This window comes from Typopeltis vanoorti, chromosome 10 (genome assembly GCF_054136105.1).
Source record: "Typopeltis vanoorti isolate ZY-2024b chromosome 10, IOZ_Tvanoo_1.0, whole genome shotgun sequence".
Lineage (NCBI taxonomy): Eukaryota > Metazoa > Arthropoda > Arachnida > Uropygi > Thelyphonidae > Typopeltis > Typopeltis vanoorti.
In genome coordinates, this window is record NC_143558.1 from 60,551,605 (window position 1) to 60,574,757 (window position 23,153).

Sequence of the window (23,153 nt, forward strand, 5' to 3'; positions counted from 1 at the left end):
TTTCAAATTGGAAGTTCAGAAGTGTAACCATAAGTCTGGAAAGATGGATAATGGGTTGGAAACGATTGCAAAATCTAGCAGTCCCTCTCAGCACATATTCATTCTTATTTTATAAAATTTATTTTTGTTAGTCTCACTTAACTGGCTGACCCAACAAGACGGGTCCCCCCTAATTCGGCTTCCAGGCTAGAGCCCTGTCAGCCCTACCCTTGTGGGGGTCATGATCCATCCCCATGTGCTGCAGTTTACTGATTAGAATTCTATGTAGTGTCCTGTCAAAGGTCTTTACAAAGTCCAGCAGTAAACCCATTACTCTTATCCAATTCAGCCATCACTGTATTATAAAATGTGAGCAAGTTACTGAGGCATGATCTACCTTCACAAAACCATGCTGTCCCCCCCCCCCCACATATAGTATCCCATTTCCATCTATCCATGCCTGTATTTTGCTCTTGACCAACTTCTCTAATACTTTGACAACTACTCCTGATATGCTGATCGGTTGGTAATTTGCAACAGCAGTCTTGGAGCCTCCTTTATGCAATGGAACTATTTTCCCCCTCTTTCCACCCCCTTGGAACTAACCCAGAGCTGAGACTTAGATTAAAGAAATATGGTCAAGGGCACCAACAATTCCTTTGCTGCTTCACAATAAGACTCGAGCTGGTATAACATTCCAATCCCAGAGATGTATTCACATTAAAGTTCTATAATATGCTATACATCTCCATTTCATACATCTCAGTTCCCTTATAAGTCATCAGTTTTCTCGTCCGAGCAATATCATTGCCTATATGATATACTCTTTCAAAATGTTCACTCAGTAATTCTACTATTTAGTTACCTTCCTACCATAGGCATTCCTTTAAACCATTCTGAGTATATCATTTTTTCTTTTACTTGCAGCATATCAAAGGAACTGTTTGGGATTCCCTTTACCTGCATTGCTAACTTCCTTTCTTAATCTGCTTTTGCTTTCCTTACCACACTAGTTACTCTTCTGGCCTGTGCCTTGTATGTTTGTGTGCCTGCAGGACACCATTCTCCTTAAATTCCATCTACAATTGTTTAATGGTATTATTCATACTCTCCTGACTCTGGGTATTCAGTCAGCCATTACCTTCCTCAAACACTCCTTTACCATTCCCCATGCACTATCAACATCCAGCCCTTGCAGTTTTACATCCCATGGCACTGATCCAAGCAATCTCCTAAGTTTGTCATCCTTACCAGCCAGGTAATTCCACATATACCCTTTCTTAATTGAAAATTCCACACATTTACATGGGATGAATGTCATTAGTGCATTGCATAGGGAAATGGTCAAGGATTATTTGATTGAGGCAGTATCAGAGTGCATACCCAAGGTCAGGAGGATAAACCAAGTAAATATTAAGTGAATGATTAGCAATATAAAGCAGGAGCTGCAAAAAAAAGAAATCAGTGCAGAAGGAATATAAACAACAAGGGGATCAGCATGCCCATGAGCAGTATAAAGCACAAGCAAGAAGGGTAACTAGTATGGTAATGAAGGCAAAATCAGGCTGAGAGAAAATTAGCTAAGCAGACCAAAGTAAATCCAAGAGTTTTTTCCTCTATGTAGCAAATAAGAAAAATAACTTTACTGCATGCTGATGGTAGGAATGACAGAAGCAGAAGAAATAGTTAAGTTACTAAGTAATCACTTTGCAAAAGTATATCATCCAGATTGTGACTTTGCAGTTACTGAGGTGACCAAGACTGATGTAAGAATTGAGGTGGATGAACTGGAGGTACTCAGTATATTAAAAAATATCAATGCAACTACAGCAGCGGGCTCGGATGGTATGTTTGCTCATGTGCTATGAGAATGTGCAAGTGAACTGGAAGTGCCTCTGATGAAGTAATTTAATCTAAGTCTTAGCTTTGACAAGGTTCCAAGGGAGTGGAAAGAAGGTAAGACAGAACCAACACAGAAGTAGCAAATTACAGACCTTTATCTTTATCAAGTATCTCTGGAGTGGTGGTATTGGAAAAGTGTTAAAAGCAAAATTCGGGAATGGGTAGATAGGAATATGATACTTTATAGAGGACAGCATGGCTTTGTAAAAGGTAAATCCTGCCTCAGTTTTATAATAAGGTGACAGCAGAATTGGATAAAGGAAATGGTTACACCAAGATACTGCTCTACTTTGCAAAGGCATTTGACAGAATACTGCACTGAAAACTATCACATAAGTTGGAGCAAATGGGAATGTGTAAAAATAGTCATAATATAAAATTATGAATGTTTCTACAAATTGTTTATGCTAGTACATTATTAGTTTTGGTTATTATTATTATTTGTCACCTCCAGGGTAGTCCAAAGTCCATCGATGATGGAGGACATCGACTCTACAACTCTGCTTCCACCACTCACAATCCACCAACTGACCGCAACTACACCAACGCCATCTATCGCCGATCACCACCACTGGTATTTCCACAGACAATCACAAACATCATGCCTACGGCGGGATTCGAACTAGCAGCCTCTTGACTGGAAAGCGGTTACGCTAACCACTCGACCAGCCAGGCTAGTTTCAAGATATGAATTGTCGGCACTTGCGATGTGTACGTTATTGATGTTATTTTGTCAAAATGAAATGTGAAGCATTTAAAAAAAAAATTATGTACTTACTGGATTTGGATATTTGAAATTTTATTGTGGTTTTAAATTATTAAGTGCTGTGTTTTGTAAAGACATTCTCGTAACGCTAACGTAGACGACACGTCAGTCATTATATACAACTTCTTGCTTGCCATTTTCATGGAATGCGCATGCTCGCCGAAAAGTTTCACGGGTGATTGACAGCTGACAGAGAGAGCGTTCAGTATTGAGGTAACGAAAACAACAAGAGAGCGTTCGATATCAAGGAACGGATGATAAACAAGAGAGCTAATGGAAGTTTAAGAACGCAGGCAGGCAAAATTTTGTTCTTAGGAAATTAAGTTATGCGACAGCCGGGGGCATATTAATAGAGGATTCCAAAAAAGGAATCGTAGAATTGTGAGCCTTTAAAGTGGAGGAGTTAAGACTGTCAATAAGTATTGCTAAATAAAAGAAGATATTGCGATTGACGTTCTATAGCAATGCTTCCCAAACTTCTGGCTGTCACGGCCCCCCTCGAAAAAAAAAATCGTAATATAGACATATATTATTATAATATTTATTGTATTTATATTCAATACAAAATATACGCAGCGAAATCTGCAAAAATCAAATTCAAATATTACATTTTTAGCATTTTATATACACATTTGATATATATATCGTTATTGCACATTTGCAGTACAAGCACATGAAACGTAAAACGATTAGTAATTAAGATTATGTAATGAATATTTACTAATATTTATTACGCGCCGAAATAAGCAGGAAGCAAAATTTGTGAACCCGCAACAATGTGATTTTTTTTCCATTTAAATATAAAAAATAACAAAAAAGAAATAATAAATACGTTTCTTTTAAGATAAAAAAATCTACTTAATCTTAAAACATTTTCAATTTGTTTTCATTATTTCACCCCTTCAACAAAACCTACGGTCTAAAACGGGGCCGCGGCCCACAGTTTGGGAAGCGCTGTTCTATAGAAATGTTCGAGGAAACGCTGATTGAAAATTCCATCTGTTTTAAGGACACCGGATCTATCTGTTATTTCTACTGAAAAAGGAGACGGAATTTACCAACTTAGATAAAGATAAAGCAGTAGAAGAAACTTTTTTTGCTGGTACAAAAAAATTAACAAAATTGAACTGCATGAGGTAAGAGTACCTATACTTAGGTAAATTCAGAATATCTTACTTCAGAATTAAGAGGAATAATGTGTGCTAAATAAGGGTGATGAGAAAGGATTCTACGGAAAAAGAAGAGAATCTTATATCTTCGGGAATTTGGAGCAAATGGGAATGGATATGAGACTGGGCATGGATACAGGGGGTCACTGATAGACATCAGAGGGTGGTGAATGGTGGAGAGGAATCAAGACGAATGACGGTGACTAGTGGAGTGCCCACTCTATACTAGCACCAGTACTCTTTAATTTATACATTAATGCTACAGCAGAATCAGGACCGGTTCGAGAGTATCTGATACCCATAGGCAAAGAAAATTTAGGTGTCCCTATACATTTTCTCTCTCTATATATATTTTGTCATACTCACACAAGCACATGTGAATCTGGCACTCCAAAGTCTTTTTGCCCCCCAGGCAATTGCCTAGGTTCACCTAATGATAAAACCGGCCCTGAGCAGAATATACGAATGGGAAATATCCAGTTGTTTGATAATGATTCAAAACTAGGGAATTGATAAAGGTGAGGAAGATATTTTTTATTACATTACAAGATCATTTAAATAAATTGGCAGTGTGGGCAAAGGACAATGGTTGTCATTCCAATATTGTAAATTGTAAGGTAATGCATTTTGGGATGAAAAGATTACATACTGATGGTACTAGTTTACAAGAAATTGATGAGGCTAAGGATCTGAGGGAGATGGTGGATAGAGATTTGAAATTCAGAGGACATATTGCAAGAGTTGGGACAGAGGATTACTTGGATGTGGAAGAGCACACTGACAAGTAAAGATAAGGAGATTATTATCCCTCTTTATAAGACTATGATTCTGCCACATGTTGACTACTGCACACAGATTTGGTCACCTGTGTTTCTTGGGAATAATCTTTCCTCATACCATATTTGTCACCTTTTAAATAATTTGTACTTACCAAAACTATCAAATCTTTCACTTTGCATCATAATTTCACTAATATCATTAATCTCTGTTCCTAAGAAACATAATTTCATTGCACCCTCCTAACCAGAGAATCATTACCACCCTCTTTGCAAAATTATCTCTCTCTATAAGGCTTAGATATTTCCATCATATCTGGACTATTATGCATAGAATTCATCATGTTGAAAGGTTAGCAGTTTACTAATTTACTAAATTCGGCCATCGACTGCACCATTTGTAAAAATAGGGTGCAAGTGTATATATCAATCTTAACTTCCTCAATAATTAAGTAAATTGAATTTTCAAGCTTCCATATGCAAAAAAGAAATTGTTTAATAGTAGTAAAAAAACATTTGTGAAAAGAATATACAACATTCTGAAATTAATTTTAACAGAAAATCATCTTACTAAAACTATAATTAAATAAATGATATCTTATATAGGCCCAAAATCTGCAGCTAAAAAGGAACATCAATGTCTCTTAACTGCATCTTTCTATAGTAAAAGCTGAAATAAATAATTTCTTTATCCAATCAGTGAAAACAGTTCTTTATCCTGAAATTCACTTTACTCTTATGAAAGTCTTGAAAATAACTATATTTCCTATTCATAGCAAGAGATATGAAAAGTTCAGACCTCAACAATAGATATTCAATTCGAACACACTGTCTGGCATTCCTCCTTTAATGCCTTCTATAAAATTTACACAAAACATTACTACTTCTTTCCCCTGTACCTATACAAAGTATTTCCATGGGAAAATAACCATTCAAAAATAAACTTGCTGTATCTATTTTATGAAACAGTCAATAAATCAGTACTGTTTAAATTGAACATTTAATATAAGATAAACATTTCTTCTTCTATATGAAAGATTTCATTTATCAAATTAAAAATTTCTGTAAATGTCTTATATAATTGTTATTCCAGTTACAATTTTGACACAACAGCTAGTAACGTTTAAAACATCTTTCTTTCTTTATGAAAGACTAGTACTGATGGAACTTTCCTGTAACCTGTTCCAAAAACTCTTCCATATAAAAAAGCAAACACTTAATTGTTCATATCTCACAATATTTTGCACTAACAACAGAATCTCGTAATTTGAAACAAAATATTTAAGATCTACATTTATTTAATTAAATTAAAATAAACTTCTTTATGCAAACAGTGATGGTCTACAATCACCTAGTTTTCTTGTGATGAGAAAATGGGATGATTCAAAGCTGAGTGACCAAAGCGATGACAAGTCTGTGGGTTGCTCGCAGTTAAGATAAAAACATAAATTACTAAAGGAGTTTCATAGGATTGATGCAAAAGATATTTTTTATTACATGACAAAAAGGGCTAGAAACAGAACTCTGTGGTCAAGGGTTATGAGGCGAATGGTTTGCCGGGAGAATGAGCAGTCTGCCAGTTAATGATTTCAAGGAAAATTAAGATTTGTGTAATGGTTCGACTGACATCCTACGATGTGTCTTTGGACTTCATGGAGATATCCATGTAATAATATATCGATGAGTTAGATATCTTATTTGGCGATAGACGATTCTGCTAAATAAATAAATAAAAAGGAAAAGATAACTTTGGTTTAATTATTTATCAGCAAAGGTTGGTCGATTGGTAGAGCCTCTGCTACTAATGGCTTAAGCAAGTTTGTGCGTGATTAATCGTACGATGCTGTTGGCACACTCTCCCTCGATGAGTCTTTAGACTCCCAGATTTCGCATAATAATATACAGCAAAAATGCAGTTTCAGTAATTAGAAATGTTTATATAAAAAACTTTGTATATTTCATGATCCGTCGCAAACTATTTAATTGCGATCGTTCTAGCCTTTAGTTTTTCATTTCTGTAATGTTCACTTGAGAGAAAAAAATCGAACTTTCCGACGATGTTTACACGCCATTAAAGAACTGTCTCGTTTTACAACAAGAGGTTGTTTCGCTCTCATCTAACTGCCATGTTACTTACCGCGTCAGGCAGTAGTGCGCTTGCGCGAAATTGATACTTCCGAGGAGGAAGTTAAATTAGAGAGAATAATAGAGCAGCTGTTGCGTTGATTAGAACAGAGACGACGTTCTGGAAAGTGAAGTTTAGGGGAGAAATAAGGAATTTTTAAGCGAAAAATGTGGAAAAGTGTGTTATGAGGGAAACAATAATGCCAACTCACCGTATTTCAATAATGAAATACGGTGAGTTGGCAATTTACAGACAAAAAATACTCGCCGGCAGAGAGAACCTAGCGTCACCGTGACGTCTATTCGATGTAACTTCCGTTTTCGTCACGTCCGGTAGCGAACGAAGACTAGGTACCCGCTCACGCATGAATGCATCCGCTGCGGTCTTCCATAGGCTACCATATTAAACAACCGGTCGTTGGAAGGGAAGGAGTCCGATTTTCGAAATGGATTAATTCCCAAACCTGAAATGAGGGGAAATTTTAGTGAGTTGCGCTGTTACCACTAAAAGGTAAGAAATTACATGATATGCTAATTTTTTAATTTCGAGAGGAAACATTAACTGCCACGCTTTGTCAAAATACTAGTGGGCAGTAGATGGCGTTGGTGTAGATGATGGCAGTGCTGTATTAAGTGGAGATTTGTAGAGTAGGTACCCTCCCTCTATGACTCATTGGAGGCGTGTCATGCAATAATAACAATATTGAAAAGAATTATAACACCGGAGGAAAACTCACGTAAAAATCTTTATTAGCGTAGAATTTTTGCCTAAGTATCAAAGGTATCGCCAGTACAAGATCACACAATGGCAATTAAATATTAACCGACAATGCTATAAAGCGACACCTGTGTCATTAATGTATGATAACTATAAAAGGTCAATTATTTCCTAACTTAATAAAAAAATGTTTAGGCAATATAAAGTTAGGAAAGATCAGCTGATTAGCCGAATAAAAGGAATAATGGGTGGATTTCTTTTAAGTATAGCTAATTTGTGGCATAGATAAGTGATACACAGTTTCCCCAGAAACAACGGACAGTTCTTTTTGATACGTTATGCAGCAAACGCATTTTAATTAAGCACTGTAAATCCGAAAGAGAGAGATTCTTTCTGTGTTCAAGAATAAGCAAGAAGTTTCCACAAGGAAAAATGGGAACTTTAAAATTATCTTTGTATTTCTAGGAGATAGAAAAGGGACTGATATTTCAGAGAAGATATTATTATGTGACACCTCCAGGGAGTCCAAAGGCTCATCGAGGGAGTGTGCGCTAACAGCATCGAATGATTGCGTCCCTTCCAAGTACTAACCGCGCTCAAACTTGCTTAACTTTTTGCTGCGCCATTAGTAGCAGAGGCTCTACCAATCGGCCAACCTTTGCTGGCGTATCAAAGAAGAAATGCACTCTTTCTTACGAAAAGTTGCGCAAAATTATCTTTATCCTTGCAAAGAAAAACGGTATGAGCTAATTAGATTTCTATGGCTCCTGTTAAGAGCGGTGGGAACTGTATACCTTATAAGTTTGAAGATGTACAGTATACAAGGCGTGTTCAAAATAAGATCAAACTTTTGCCATAATGCCTTTATTGCTCATTTTACAACATTTTAAGCACTATCCCCTTCAAAGTAGCAGGAGCGAATGCTGGCCTTGAAATTCACGCTTGCTTTTGTTATCATTCATGGAGTGAGAGGTGTGATTGAAGCAGTACAGTAACGAGGATATGAAGCGCGTGTGGCAAGTGTCTAACTTGCGCCCCCTAATCCAAAAATGACAAATTTTGTCATGTGCAATATGTTAAATACTTACTATTAACCCCATCAAAATGAGTTGCAGTGTGTCTAAAGCGGCGTATTGCCGAAAATTAAAAATACAATATAAAATAGCGGACTTTTGTATTTATTTATTTATTTTTATTTTTTACGTTTTGCGGCCGCCTCGCCCTCGTTACGGCACTGGATTGAAGTCTGATTAGCTGAATAATGAATTACTGACTATTTAAAACTATATATTTAGAAATTTATGTACATTTAATCATACAAATACATTTATTTTAAAAATGATATTCTATCTCTTTCAATTTAGCTACTTGAATACAAATTCTACCCTACGGTTCTTCTTTATGAACTGGTCAATAACATCGTCATAAAAAGTTGGTTGTAACTTAATTTTCCAAAGCAACACACCCACTTGTAAAGGCTGGCTAAAGCTCACTGGCCAGAGCTACGTTGACTGCGTATGGCCTGTGTTTAAGACAACGCGAAGGGAGCAGAAATGGCTATGCGCGCGCATGAAATCACAGTGCTGCAGCGAGGACCTGGAAGCTCCCACAACCGAGCAAGCCTAGGTAGCTATGACTAAACAAGCAAGGCATCGGCCTTCGATACGCAACGCAAAGCTCAATTATTGCGTGCAAGCTTAAGACGTCTTGTCTACAAAAATAAAAGTCTAAATGGAATGCTTATAAATGCATGCATTTATTAACAAATAAATATCACTTCTTGTGATATTAACCCTCAGGCAGATCAACTCCAGTCTATTTGCTGGCACGGTTGGCTGAGTAGTTAGCATATCTGCTCTGCAGCCAAAAGGCTGCGAGTTTGAATCCCATTGTGGGCATGGATGTTTGTGATTATCTGTGAAAATATTAGTGGTGGTGGTGGGCAGTAGATGGGGTGGTGTAGATGATGCGGTTTGCTGTAGTTGGTGGAAACAGAGTTGTAGAGTAGGTGTCCTCCCTTGATGAGTCTTTGGACTCCTTGGAGGTGTCACGTAATAATAATAATAATATAATGACAACCAGTCTACGGAAAACGAAGACATGGATGGAAGAACTTAGAAAGAAAGAGAAATAAGCAGTAGTACTGATGACAGTGCTACTGCTGATTTTTGCAATGAAACTAATGTTTGATTGCAGAATGTAGTGTTCTTAAAAGACTAACTGGACTATGCTAAGCTACAGCCTGACTACAGTAATCTTTCAAGACAGAAGAGAATACGAGAGAAAAATGTCACTGTTACTCCGCAACTATTCGACTTATAGGCCCCTCATCACTTGGGACCTCCTTTGGGCACCCACCGAGATTATATGGTCTTCCAAAAGTATTGTACATAAGCCAGGAATTCCATTAAGACCTGTTGTAGGTCACAGGGTCAAATCCTGCAGTTCTGGCATGGATGTTTGTGATTGTCTTTTCTTTAGACTAGAGAAGAATTTCATCATCTGGTGTGAGTCTACTGCCCTACTTATTGGAGCCTTGAAGTGACTTGAAAAAGTTCCATGTTTGGTCTCTCGAGCAGGGATTCTGAACCATGTAAAAATAAACAAAAAATTACAAATATATATATAAAAATTGATAAAAATGAGGGGGGGGGATCCTTAGCCCATCCACGGTACAAATGTACTACAGGTTTACTAATAACCTTTCGTAGGTGGGAACCACATAAATAAACTGGCAGACATTTATTTTTGTTCATACTGCCAGTCTATTTAAATCAGCTGCAGAATCTTTATATCATTTTCATTGATTATTCTTCAATTGCTCTTCCCAGCTTTGAATCATCAGCAAACTGATGATGCTATTTCCCCTTAAATCACTTCCTATATCACTGATGTACAACTCAGAGAATCTATACTTTGCAATGAACAGCAGCATTACTGAAGGAAGGTTATATCTGAGCAATCAACTCATATTTTATGTTACTTTGAGCTAAACAAGGGGAATGAATACACCATGATGCTTTTTGGCTTTTCACAAAGTGAGTATGGAAGACTGTTGCATAAATTGGAGTATATAGGATTGGATTATTAAATATTATGTACCACAGGGATGAATCCTTGCTTGTTGGAGAAAAATTTGAAAGGATATATACAGCTATTTGCTGATGATGCAAAGGTAGGCAGGGTAATCAGGAATACAGCTGATATGCAGTACTTGCAGAATGATTTGAATTAGATGAAATTTTGGGCATGTGAAAATAACTATCAATTCAATGTTAGTAAATGTACTCATAAAGTTATGCACTTTTCTTTAATGAGATATTTATCATCATGTTATATTTGTGAGAGTATGCTTGAAGAAGCAACTGATAAGGCTAGGAATCTTGGAGTTTTAATATACAGAAAGTTGAAGTTCATTGGCTATTGCAAATACAGCTCAGAGGATAATTGCAATGCTGAAATGAACTTTGACATGTAAAAATAAGGAGTCATATTGCTAGTGTCTGGCCTACTGGTTTTCATGTGATGCTGATACATTAGAGAGAGTGCAAAGGAAAATGTTAAAGATGAAGTTGGGATTGTGGAATACAGATTAAGAATTTGGGGAATGCAGACACTAACAAATAGGAGAAAGAGGGGTGATATGATTGAGACTTACAAACTTCTGAAAAATTCATACAAGATACCAGTACAAGGAATTTTTCATTTTATGGAGGATGGGGAGTAAACAAGAGGGCATCCACAGTTGAGAACAAATGCAGTCAAGAAGGGATGAGAACTAGATTTTCCCTCATAGAATGGCATGGGACTGTAATGGTTTGCCACTGAAGGTGGTGAGTGCAGGTAGTGTGAATGAATTCAAGAAAAGGTATAACAGGCTGGTGCAGGTTGATGAGTTAAACAGAGAACTAAAAAATAAAAACATTGATATAGCAGCAATAACTGAGACAAAAAACACAAAGAAGGGATCTCAAATTCTGGAAGATTATGTTATGATCTTCTCAGGAGTTCCAGAAGACAAACAGGCTTCATCTGGTGTTGCCATTCAGATTAATAATAAATGGAAAAACAAAATTTCGGATTGTACTTGTGTATCAGACAGAATAATCAAAGTTAGAATGAAAATTATAAATCAAATATTCGATATTTTCGGAATGTATGCACCAGTAGATGGAAAAGAGGAAGAGATAGAAGAATTTTACAGAAAACTTCAGGAATGTGTTGAAGAAACAAATAAAAATGAAGCATCAATTGTGATGGGAGATTTCAATCCTAGAGTGGGAAATAACCCAATAACAGGATGTATTGGATCAGAGGAAGAATCAGTAATTAATAACAATGGAATTTTTATTAAGGAACTTCTGCATATTTAACAATCTAAAAATCAGCAATACTTTCTTCAGGCAGAAAAATATACATAAGTACACATGGGAAGCAAGAGGAACCAAATCAATAATAGATTACATTATCATTAACAACAAAGTAAATAATAATATCAAGGATACAAGGGTTTTTAGAGGGAGCAAAATTGATAGTGATCACATGTTAGTTGAAAGCAGATTTGAATTCATAGAGAACAAAAAAAGATAAAGAACCAACATCTAATAAACAGTTGAAAATTCATCTCCTAGAACAGGAGAGTGTTAGAAATATATAAAAGCAGAATAAGAGATAAAATAAAACCAACCACAAATAATATTGAAGCTGACTGGAAAAATATAAAGGAACTCATACTAAAAGCAGCAGAAGAAAGTTTAGGATACAAATCACAGAAAAACAAAAAATGGCTTGGAACTTGGAATGATGACTTAAAGGAATTAATCAAAAGGAAAAAAAACAGGCTTTTAAAATCTATCTGCAGAGCAAAAACACTGCTGATTATATACAATATAAGAAACTATAGGCTGAAGTCAGAAAGCTTTCCTGGAGTAAATATGTTAAATCATTAGAGCATGATATCACTGGACCACAAAGAACAGGTTTTAAAATTTTCAGACAATTACAAACAACAGAAAATGACCAATTAAGAAATAATTTAATTTCCAAAGAGGATTGGATACTACAAAATATTACGGAATGAAAATCAAGAAAAACAATGACAAAACTGAAGATATCAATATAGGAAAATACAGAAGAAATATTATTATTATTATTATTACTACCCAAGACCCCATGGAGTCAAAGACTCATCTAGGAGGTCCTTTTGTCAAACGCACAGCTCATCATACCATGCTTTAAACACACTCAAATTCTCTGCAGTAAATAGTAATGGAAGAATTAGAAAAATAATTTTTTTAGAAAAAGCCTAGGCCTGGATGGAATATGTGTTGAGCTCCTTAAATATGCAAACAATAACTTAAAAGAAAACCTACTTAAACTCTTGAATAATATCTGGAAATATCAAAAGAATGGGAAACTGAAGTAGTAATACATATTCACAAAAAAGTTCCCAAGGACAAACGTAGAAATTACAGAGGCTTGACTCTTTTAATAACAGCATCGAAATTATATGCATATATCTTAATGAACAGATTAATGGAATGCTGCTGAGTGCTTTTGCACAGTCCAGTAGTATCACTGAACAGCCATTTCCTTTATCCAACTCATGAGTCACTTTATCTCTAACCCAGAGTATTTTAGTATAAAGGTGTGACACTTATGACTGTTTATTAAACTTCATACTGAGAGTGCAGTATTACACGTACAATCTTACTAGGTCGAAGCCTTTACAAGAGATCACCTGATTCCAGCACGAGGCATCCTAACGGTCATACGCTGATGACAGCGCCAAGACACCAGCGTGCCCTGCAGAGCACGCAGAGACAGAATTTTAAAGTCTCCATATGACAATCGTAATAAAGAGAGGTCTTTATAACTAGTGGAGTACCAAACCCCACAAAAAGAAATAGTAGCACCGGTAAAGTGAGGAGTTGACCCAAACTGCTCTTGTATTAGCCTTACAAGGTCTTGGTTCTGCTTGTAGTATTTCACCTTGTTAAGATGGCTAGAGGTGAGTGGGTGCCCAGTACCCACTACCTGGGCATCAATAACCCAAACTTCTTTTTCTTTCTATTATCAAATCTGGTTTCCTTATGCCTACCTCTGTACGGAAGCGAGGTTCTACCATGGTCTCCCAACCTTTATTTCTTAAAAGGTTATTTAATATGGAGACCATGGTATCATGCCTCCGTACATGGATTCCATGTGTTCTAAAACAACACTGAGAGATGTGAGATAGAGTTTCACTGTAGCAACAGCCAGCCCTACAGTTAATGTCATCTCTACCCCAGAGAGCTGTACAGGCCCTCATGGGCAGGGCATTAATTCTAGCACTAATAATGTCTAATACTCATATCTTGGTAGTAATCTGATACCATCCCTAATCCACATGTTGAGGGGGCACCTTGTAAGATTCACAAAGAGAGGCGCCATCGACAGAGCCATGAAGTAGAGATGCTCATCTCTTATGCTCTGCTGATGCTGTCACTGTCCAACCCCTAATGCGTCTGTATAGAACTATGGAGCCTTCCTGCAGATGGATGAGGAGGAAGCTTCAAGCTTTGCTAACCAAATGAAACACAATCGCAGAATCAACCAGCAGAGAGATGGAATACCGAGCCCTTTACTCTAGCATGAAAATATGCCACTGGAGTGTCAGGAGGTAGGCGGAGCCAAGATCTCACCACAGGGCGAACAGCCTTATCCATTCAGGATAGTACCAAAATATATGTTCTTCTGAGCACCAAATTGTGGTAATACCTCGGAAGTAAATAGTTAGACAGAATAAAGAACCTCTGCTGTGGCTTAAGCAGAGCTTTCCTCAAAAGAGTAAGCCCAACAACCAAGGCTGAAGAGACAGAAGACTTGCCTTTTAAAGTGACAACTATCTCCACTCTTCCAGAATGGTCAAAGAATGTAATGACCTATCATGCAGGGAAAACTCAATGTTCTTAAACTTAAACTTCTTGTCACAGCCTGAAGGGCTAAAGAGCAGGACTTTTTTACATTAATATTAAGGCCTCTACCATGAAAGAAGTCAACTGCCCAGTCGAGGAGTTCCTACAGGCATACTTTAGTAGAGGCCACGAGAATGAGGTCATCGGCAAAGCCCATCGCATTAAAAGAGTGTGCACCAAGGGAGTAACCAGTATGGTTAGGAAGAGAGTGAAGAAACTCATCAATGATGCAGTTAAAGAAAAGAGAGGATACGGGATCACCCTGGCAAACTCCCCGAACAGTGGGAATAGAGATTACACAGGATCCTGTAGTGATAGAAAGGGAGATACCAGAGTAAAGCTCCAATACATATGAAAGAAAGTGGTCTGGACATCCGGCAATAGACAGCACTCTAAGAATAGCAGGAAGGGAGACACTGTCAAAGGCCTTTTGGAGGTCCAGGGATGCCATGTAGAGAAGCCTAAGGTGGCGTCAGGAATCAGAGAGAAGAGAGGAAAGGACATATATGTTTTCGGCACATCCATCTGAAGAGATAAAGGCTCCTTGACGGAAGTCATGCTTAATATGTTGTTGCAGTCTCTTAACCAAAACTTTATGGAACAAACAGAGAATCACTGGGAGAAACTGTAATTGGTCTGTACTCTGCTGCACTAGTGGCTGTGTCCTAATTGGGAATAAATATAGTTTTGGAATTGTGAAGATATGGAGGAATTGTTCTGGAGGATAAGGGGGGGGTATCAAGCAGATCTTGCAATATCTGCAAAGGCACCTTCTGTAGCCTAGATGCTGGGAATCCATTAGGTCCAGAGGCAGATGAGCAAGATAGGAGAGCTGCTTTAATTTCTTCTGTAGAATTGGATGAAATAATGAAGATACAGGGATGAACCTGGGGGGGGGTTGATCTTGATCTGTAAGATGAGGAGGTGGAGTAGAGAACACTGTTTTCCAAAACTCTACGAAGTCCTTATGCTGTTCTTCAAGAAGAGGAGAGGTGCTATCAAGGATGGTTTTGGTGCACCTCCCTCTATTCTTCTTGTAGAGTTTCCTTTGCTTCTGTCCAGATACATCATTTGATGAACTAGGCTGAGGCTGATGTTGTACTGGCTATTGGTTCAAAGGAGAGAATACATCCTGGATATGGATACTTGTACATGGAAATATGACTTCTGCATATCACTTCTGGGTCTGGCTCCTACTGATGAGACCTCAATAAAGGTCAAAACTGGTCAGGGTAGTGGCCCTTCCCATAATGCATAGTATTATATGATACACGTCCATAAGGATGTGTGTGTGTGTGTGTGTATTGTAAGGCGATTTATGTGAAGTCATTAGTCTCTATATACCAGTAACCCAGTCATGAAGTTACTTCATGGGCAAGTTTTGTTTGCTTTTTTTTTTTAAAACCCATACTGAGTTGTGTTGAGCCCATACATGAGAGGTTGATTAATCAACCTATAGTACATCAGTACCATATATGGGTTGGGTTGGCAAAAGAGGAACTCGTTCACATTTGATTTTAAAAGCCTATATATTGTATTCCTTGAGAAACACATCAGGGGGAAGACTGTTCCACAATACAGCAGTAGCAGAAATGGAAGAGGAGGAAAAGAAACTTCTTCTGTGGGTTTCAAGGTGTACTGTGAAGATGTTGGGCAGCAGCTGTACGTGTTCCAACAGACTTAGTACTGAGTGGGGGAATTATTGATGCTGTTTCAGATGAACATTTGCTGATCATCATTTTCTTATTCTGCAACTTCTGCTTAATGATGCAATTCATTTATCCAACTTCTACCTGATTTATCCTCCTGACAATGGGTATACAGTCTGATACTGTCATCTTCAAACATCCCTCTTGACCATCACCCATGCACTGTTAACATTTCTCACCTCCATACTCTTATGTCATGGCACTGATGAAAGCTGACTCCTCAGCTTATCATAACCACCTGCTTTGTAATTCCAAACACACACACCTTTGTAACAGAAAATTCTGCATATATGGCACTTTTCCAGGTTAATATCACATGATCACTTTCACTAAGCAGAGAGACAGACTGGTTAGACTGGTTAGAGACTACATTCTCTGATGCTATGATCCAGCACTATCGAACTCATATCCCTCCATTATATGCCATCTTCGATAATTTTTGCCAAGAAGCTGTATGGCCTATTCCTGGTTCCAATTTATGTCCACATAGTTGAAATTCTCCATAATATTTACTTAACCAGAAAATGTAGATGGCACACAACCAACTTATTGTGTGCATTTACATCCCCCCCCCCCAATGGCCCTAGCCTATAGCAACAACCAAATGTGTATTTCACCCTGATGACATTTACATCCCCCCCCCCCAATGGCCCTAGCCTATAGCAACAACCAACTGTGTATTTCACCCTGATAGCCTCAAATGAACTGTCCTCTGCATCCTCATCCTTCTGATGTACTGGTACTCTTTCTGGCTTCAATTTTTAGTTAAAGCTAATTTTTATATTCTTCTTCTTGAGTATTCTGCAATTGAGAAGGTTCTTCTTTTAGTAGCAGAAACTTTCCTTCCACTCTGTTCTGAGCCTTCTCTTTCAAGGTTGTGTACCTGTCTCCATTCAGCATGTCATCTAGCATTGTTTTCCTTACTCTTCCTCTGGGTCTTTTTCCATCTATTTTTCCTTCAATGGCATCTCTGATGATTCCATTCCCTCTCAGAATATGTCCGATCCAGTTTCCTTTCTTCTTTTTATCCTCCTTAACAGACTTCTTTCTTCTTCTACTCTTTTAAAGACCTCTTCATTAGTTATTTTATCTGTCCATTTGATTTTTTCCATCCTTCTCCAAATCCACATCTCAAAGCTTTCCAAAATCTTAATTTCTTCTTTCTTCAATGTCCAAGTTTCAGCTGCATAGAGGGCAACACTCCACACATAACATTTTATTAGTCTTTTCTTTAGGCTTCTATCCATTTTACTTCTGAATAAATTCCATTTTCTATTAAAGACATCTCTTCCCATCGCTATTCTTGCTTTTATGTCACTTTTACATCTTCCATCACTGCTCATAACACTTCCTAGGTATTTAAATGTCTTTACTTGATTCAATTTTTTCCCATTTATTCTGATATCCATGTTTGCCTCTTTCCTTACTATTTTCATTACCTTTGTTTTTCTGATGTTAATTTTCATTCCATAATTGATACGGCATTCCAGTAATCTGTTCAACAGGTGTTGTAGTCCTGTTTCAATATTTGATAATAATGCCTTGTCATCTGCATATCTTATTGCAAATATCTGTCTACCTCCAATCTTTATTCCTTCTTCCGAATTCTCCAGTGCTTCTTCAAACATTGCTTCAGAATACATGTTAAACAAAATTGGTGACAGAGAACAGCCTTGTCTTACTCCTCGTCCAATGATACTTGGTTCTGTTGTACCATATATGTCTCTCACCATGGCAGTTTGTCCCATATATAGTGAAATAATTAGCCTTCTGTCTTTCCAATCTATACCACTCTTTTCCATTACTTCCATCATCTTATCACATTTTATAAAGTCAAAAGCTTTTTCAAAATCTATATAACAGATATTAACTTCTTTATTCACTTACTATTCTTAAGAGTCCAATCGCATCTTTTGTTCCCCTACCTTCCCTGAAACCAAACTGATCTTATCCAAGAAGTTCAGTTTGGTTTTTTTTCTATTAGCTTTAACTAAATCTCTCCTCCCTTTCTCTTCCCTCTGAAAATATTATATCCTTGCATTCTATCCCTATATCATCCTCAGTCAACCAAGCCTCACTAATGCCTATAAATTTTGGCCAGGTTGAGCTAACCAATGCCAAAAATGTCTCTCCTTTATTCTGAATGCTTCCAGTATTAAGATGCATTACAGTAAATTCCAATTAATTGGACCACATCGGGAGCAGCATAATCCAGCCCAAGTAAGCAGCTGCCCCAATTACACAAAGTTGCATATAAGGAGTTTAAAAGGTGTATGTATAAGACAAAATACAAATTTAGACAAGTTTTTGTTTACTGATTTTATTATTTTTTTTATTATTATTCAGGCCTCCATGGAGTCAAAAGACTCATCGTGGGAGGTCCTTCCTAAGAACATAAAGTCTGTCAAGACTCATTGAGGGGAGATCTCCCCTAAGAAACACAAAGTCTATCATACCACTCCTTAAACTCATTGACCGTTCTCGCTCTCACCACTCCATCAGGCAATGCATTCCATGGTTCAACCACCCTCCACACAAAGAAACCACTCCTCACCCTCTTGCTCACAGTTTCCTTTCGTAACTTCCAGGGATGGCCACTTGTCATCACTCCTTCCCGCTGTTCAACCAAGCGAAAGAACTCCCCAGTGTCAACCCTGTAACTACCTCTCAACAGTTTAAAAGTCTCAATCATATCACCTCTCCTTCTTCTATCCACCAAACTCTGCAGTCCACATTCCCTCAGCCGATCCTCATAATTATCCTTGTACAGTCCTGAAACCATCTTTGTATCCCTTCCACAGTTAATTTATCCCCTTCAAATCCTGGGGACCAAATCTGAGAACAATAATCCAAGTGTGGTCTGATCAGAGACTTATACAACGGAATGATAACCCTCTTATCTCTGCAGGTCAGTGTCCTTCTTATAAATGCAGCAATCCTCTGTGTTTGTTACCTTCACCACCTTTGCAATATGCCCCCTAAACTTCAGGTTTCTATCAATCATCAACCCCAGATCTCTTGTCTCCCCTACTTCCTCCAGTAAAACTCCTCCCGTATGCAGCATCCCATCGATGTTTCCCAAACCTCAAGACCTTACATTTTGCCGCATTAAACTGACACCCCCATTCATTTGCCCATCTATCTAACTTATTCAAATCCTCTTGCAGGGCTACCACATCTGCACTATTACTAATAATCCTTCCCAGCTTCACATCATCCGCAAACAACTGAATATCCCCTTGCAATCCACTGGCAAAACAAATGGCTTTAAAATCATAAAAATAATTTTTTTTTACGATTTTTAAAGCCATAAAAATCTTTTTTTTTGATTGACTACAGTTGAACAAACAGCACAGGTATCTAAATGCTGATATTATACTACCTAATTGCCTTCCTGCATGAAATAGAACCGTAATCTAGCAATAAATTTTCTAGTGTCCTGGATAGTCACTTATTCAAGCTCATGAAAGTCATCTTCATCACTTTCTTAAGAGTTCTTGTCATAAGACAGAAGAACTCTTAAGAAAGTTATTCAATACTATAATGAAAATCTTTATTTTTCTTATAGTATTGAAGACTTGTCAACAGATGCAAACTTCTTTAGTTTCTGATGTAGCTCACATCTAATGGGACATCATTTTCACTATCAGCCATATCTGGTATATTAATGATTGAATGCTTAAAACGTGTGCAAAATAATTTTGAATTGTCTTATTGCTTACTCCTTACCATCTAGCAGCTTAAATTGCATTGCTTGTAAAAATTTTTTCCCATGACTTTAACAGTTATCAAGAACCAGTAATTTTTTTTTAAAATTTCAGTAAAATTTATGTTAATTCTATGTCCCAAACTCATAAGCCAATTTTTAAAATATTCAAATGTCAACCATGCATTTTTATTTGCATGGTAGTGACTATATGTAAATTCCCTATTCTAATCCCTTTAAAGGCATCAAAGATAGCTCTTTTTTCAATAACTAATAGCTTTTGTTTTTCAGTTCCTGGCACATTTGAATCCCAAATATTTTGAAGCAAAATTTCGTTATTTTTCTAACACTCCAAGTGGTTGAAGTTACTGGGTGGCCTAATTAAAGAGAATTGTAACCCAAATAAATGAAGCAAATTCTTTTTATGATCTCATTTTGTTTTTGTTCTAGACTTGTCCCAACAAAATTGCTTCCCCAATTAACTGGAATCTACTACATTGCAATGCCCCCTTCCTCTCACTATCTCTCTTATACCTTGTGTTGAATATCCCACTAAATTTAAGAATCCTGGCACCACATTCAACTTCATCTGATCACTCTCCCCACTTACTTTAGGTGAATGGACCAAGTCACTGTACAACCCCCCCCCCCCTCCAGGAGACATGATTTTGTCACTATCCTCACTCTTTTCATGGAAAATCACCATACAAAATTTGATCTTTATTCTTACTGTTTTGCAATTTTCATACTCTGCTTTCTTTCCTGTACATCTCCCCTTCTTTCACTTGTGTCAAACCACCCACCAGACATTTCTCCAACCATTCAACCTGACATTTTGCTCTGTGAAGAACTCCACTCTCTCTCTCTCTCTCTCATTAACACCTGGTCATTCTCTTCATTTTCCATTTCATTCTTGCTGTCACTCTTACTGCATGCAACATTAACCTTGTTGGTCATAATTGCATTTTCTCACTTTCTATCATTCATTTCACGGCTATCATTCTTCTTACTCTCCCCCACACTTCTGGTGTTTCTGGTTTTCATAAAGTAGAGCGATCCAAAGGTAAAACAAGAGGCCATCCCTGAAAACAATATAAGGAAGTACGAGTAAAGGAATAAGGAGAAGGTTCTTTACATAGCAGTTGGTGGATGGAATGTGTTGTCTGTGAGTGGGTTATTATTACGTGACACCTCCAGGGAGTCCAAAGGCTCATCGAGGGAGGGCATCTACTCTCCAGCTCTCTGTCTCCACCACTCAAATCCACCAACTACAACTATCTTCATCGTCTACACCAATGCCATCTGTTGCCTACCACCACCACCACTAGTATTTTCACAGACAATCACAAACATCCATGGCTGGATTCAAACCTGCAGTTTTTTGGCTGGAGGATGGATATGCTAATCACTCGGCCAACCAAGCCGGGTTTAAGACATAATTTGATGATCTGTTTTAGTGAGTGTGTGTGTGTGTGTGTGTGTGTGTGTGTGTGTGTGTGTGTGTGTGTGTGTGTGTGTGTGTGTGTGTGTGTGTGTGTGTGTGTGTGTGTGTGTGTGTGTGTGTGTGTGTGTGTGAACTTCCCATGATGATCTGAAATCCAGGAGGTCTGATGCTAATAGGAATAATACTTGTTTAATTCTGTGCTCTATCAATTCATAACCTCAAAATCATAATTATTATTATTATTACGGGCAACTCCTAAGACTCATCAAGGTAGGCCCTAAACATCATGTCAAGAACTATTCAGATTCGCACAGTATCTATCATACTTTGCTTTGAACTCATTCACAGTCATGGCACCCAACAGACTCTGGCAGCTTATTCCACTCATTCACCACTCTCCAAGTAAAAAAAAAAACCTAGTTCTAACACCCTTGCTAACTACACTCTTGCTCAGTTTCCATGGATGGCCCCTAGTTCTCCCACCACCACACCTGTTCTGAAAAATTTCTTCTGAATTAATCTTGTAAAAACTCCTCAGTAATTTGAATGTCTCAATCATATTACCCCTTTTCTGCCTATCAACCAGTTTCTGTAACCCACAGGTCTTCAACCTGTTCTCGTAAGGTTCATTATATAGACCAGCTACCATCTTGGTCACTCCAGGAAGATTATGTCAAAACATAATCCTGACAAAAAAAAAACAAACAAAAAAATGAGAAAGACTGTTAACATAAAGGTCTGGGTATAATCAAAAAAAATAATAATAAAATAAAAATAAAATAATAACATGAAATAAACACAAACAAACATATCATGGGACTATATACCACTTTCATATGCAGAATAGAGATGCTAGATTAAGTGGCATAGACAATGTAGAGTGGTCTCCCATAATGAGTTTTTGACTTCATGGGGGGTGTCATGTAATAATAAAAATAATAGCGTAATATCAGTGGACTACTGCTATAATTCAATATATTGTGCAGTAATACCGTCTATCAGAAACTTCACATGCCCTTCCTCAGGATCAAGTTGTTACATGTCCAGATTTTAACCAATATTCATATCTGGTATGAGGTTTTAAGAATAAATTTTGTATGTCATCATCACTTATTTGTTTATGACAAATGAATATAACTGTGGTATATTCGATGATAACATAATAATTTATGAGGCAAAATTTCAAGCTAATGATTTTTTGTGCTGGGATCAAACATTCATAAGCTATTCAGGAACCTAATTAATCTACAGTTGCTTTCTAACATCTTGGAAGGTGGGCTACATTATCATCTTAACATAATAATAAGTGTCATCTGTGTGCATGTATGTGTGGTGGGAATGAAGTTTTATGATTCCAATTTCACAGAAGTCAAATAAGAATACTGATAAGTGTCGGGAAATTTCCACTCGATCTGCAAAATATTTGTTTTAGTATTAGAAAACAGTGGATTTCAATCATAATTCACCCGTGATAAAATCTAAGTAACTTCTTTTAAGTAGCCAGCAATATCACAAAGAGCTGTTAGTGAATAAATAAAAGTAAAATTTCATTTTATTACCCAACATACGTCAATTACCATAGCGTAATTATGCTAACATGCCACGCCTAAGAGACACTAGACAGTTTGCCAGAACCTAGGCTGATCTGCCGTTACATCCGGTTTTCTAGAAAGGATTGCATCCATCTGGTATTGGAAGGACTTTTCTTATAAATTAAGCATCAGTCAAGTAAAACATTTCTTATCAGTCATGTGTAAAAATCGTATCTAAATAGTAATAAGAAACGACACTTAACATTTCTTCTCAGCGCAAATTCACAATACTTAAAAAAAAAAAAACCACAATAACATCCCTCGATGAGACTTTGATGTAATAAAAGTTGATGTATAATAATAGTGTGCGGA

The 23,153-nt window shown here is 37.2% G+C and overlaps 2 protein-coding genes across 12 annotated transcripts in view; one reads left to right on the forward strand and one right to left on the reverse strand.

Moving 5' to 3' along the window:
• Positions 1 to 23,153, reverse strand: part of Arv1 (ACAT-related protein required for viability 1) — a 215,427-nt gene that overhangs the window by 191,832 nt on the left and 442 nt on the right. For 2 of the 8 annotated variants that reach the window (XM_090399707.1, XM_090399703.1), the window contains exon 1: positions 2,330 to 2,721. The exons of 2 other annotated variants lie outside the window; for them this stretch is intronic. Coding sequence is in view for 1 of the 6 variants with exons in the window: in XM_090399700.1 (XP_090255826.1) it covers positions 22,809 to 22,815 (7 nt within the window). In the remaining 5 variants the exon portion in view is untranslated. Of the gene's footprint in view, positions 1 to 2,329; positions 2,722 to 5,943; positions 6,791 to 8,899; positions 8,950 to 22,808; positions 22,952 to 23,153 lie in introns of those variants that run through there. 4 more of the 8 variants (XM_090399701.1, XM_090399700.1, XM_090399705.1 and 1 more) reach the window with 4 other exon arrangements.
• Positions 7,016 to 23,153, forward strand: part of LOC150102448 (dehydrogenase/reductase SDR family member 7-like) — a 149,545-nt gene continuing 133,407 nt past the window's right edge. The window contains exon 1 of one of the 4 annotated variants that reach the window (XM_090399697.1): positions 7,016 to 7,227. Coding sequence is in view for 1 of the 4 variants with exons in the window: in XM_090399694.1 (XP_090255820.1) it covers positions 7,999 to 8,173 (175 nt within the window). In the remaining 3 variants the exon portion in view is untranslated. Of the gene's footprint in view, positions 7,228 to 7,347; positions 7,365 to 7,983; positions 8,174 to 22,879; positions 22,938 to 23,153 lie in introns of those variants that run through there. The other 3 variants (XM_090399698.1, XM_090399694.1, XM_090399696.1) reach the window with 3 other exon arrangements.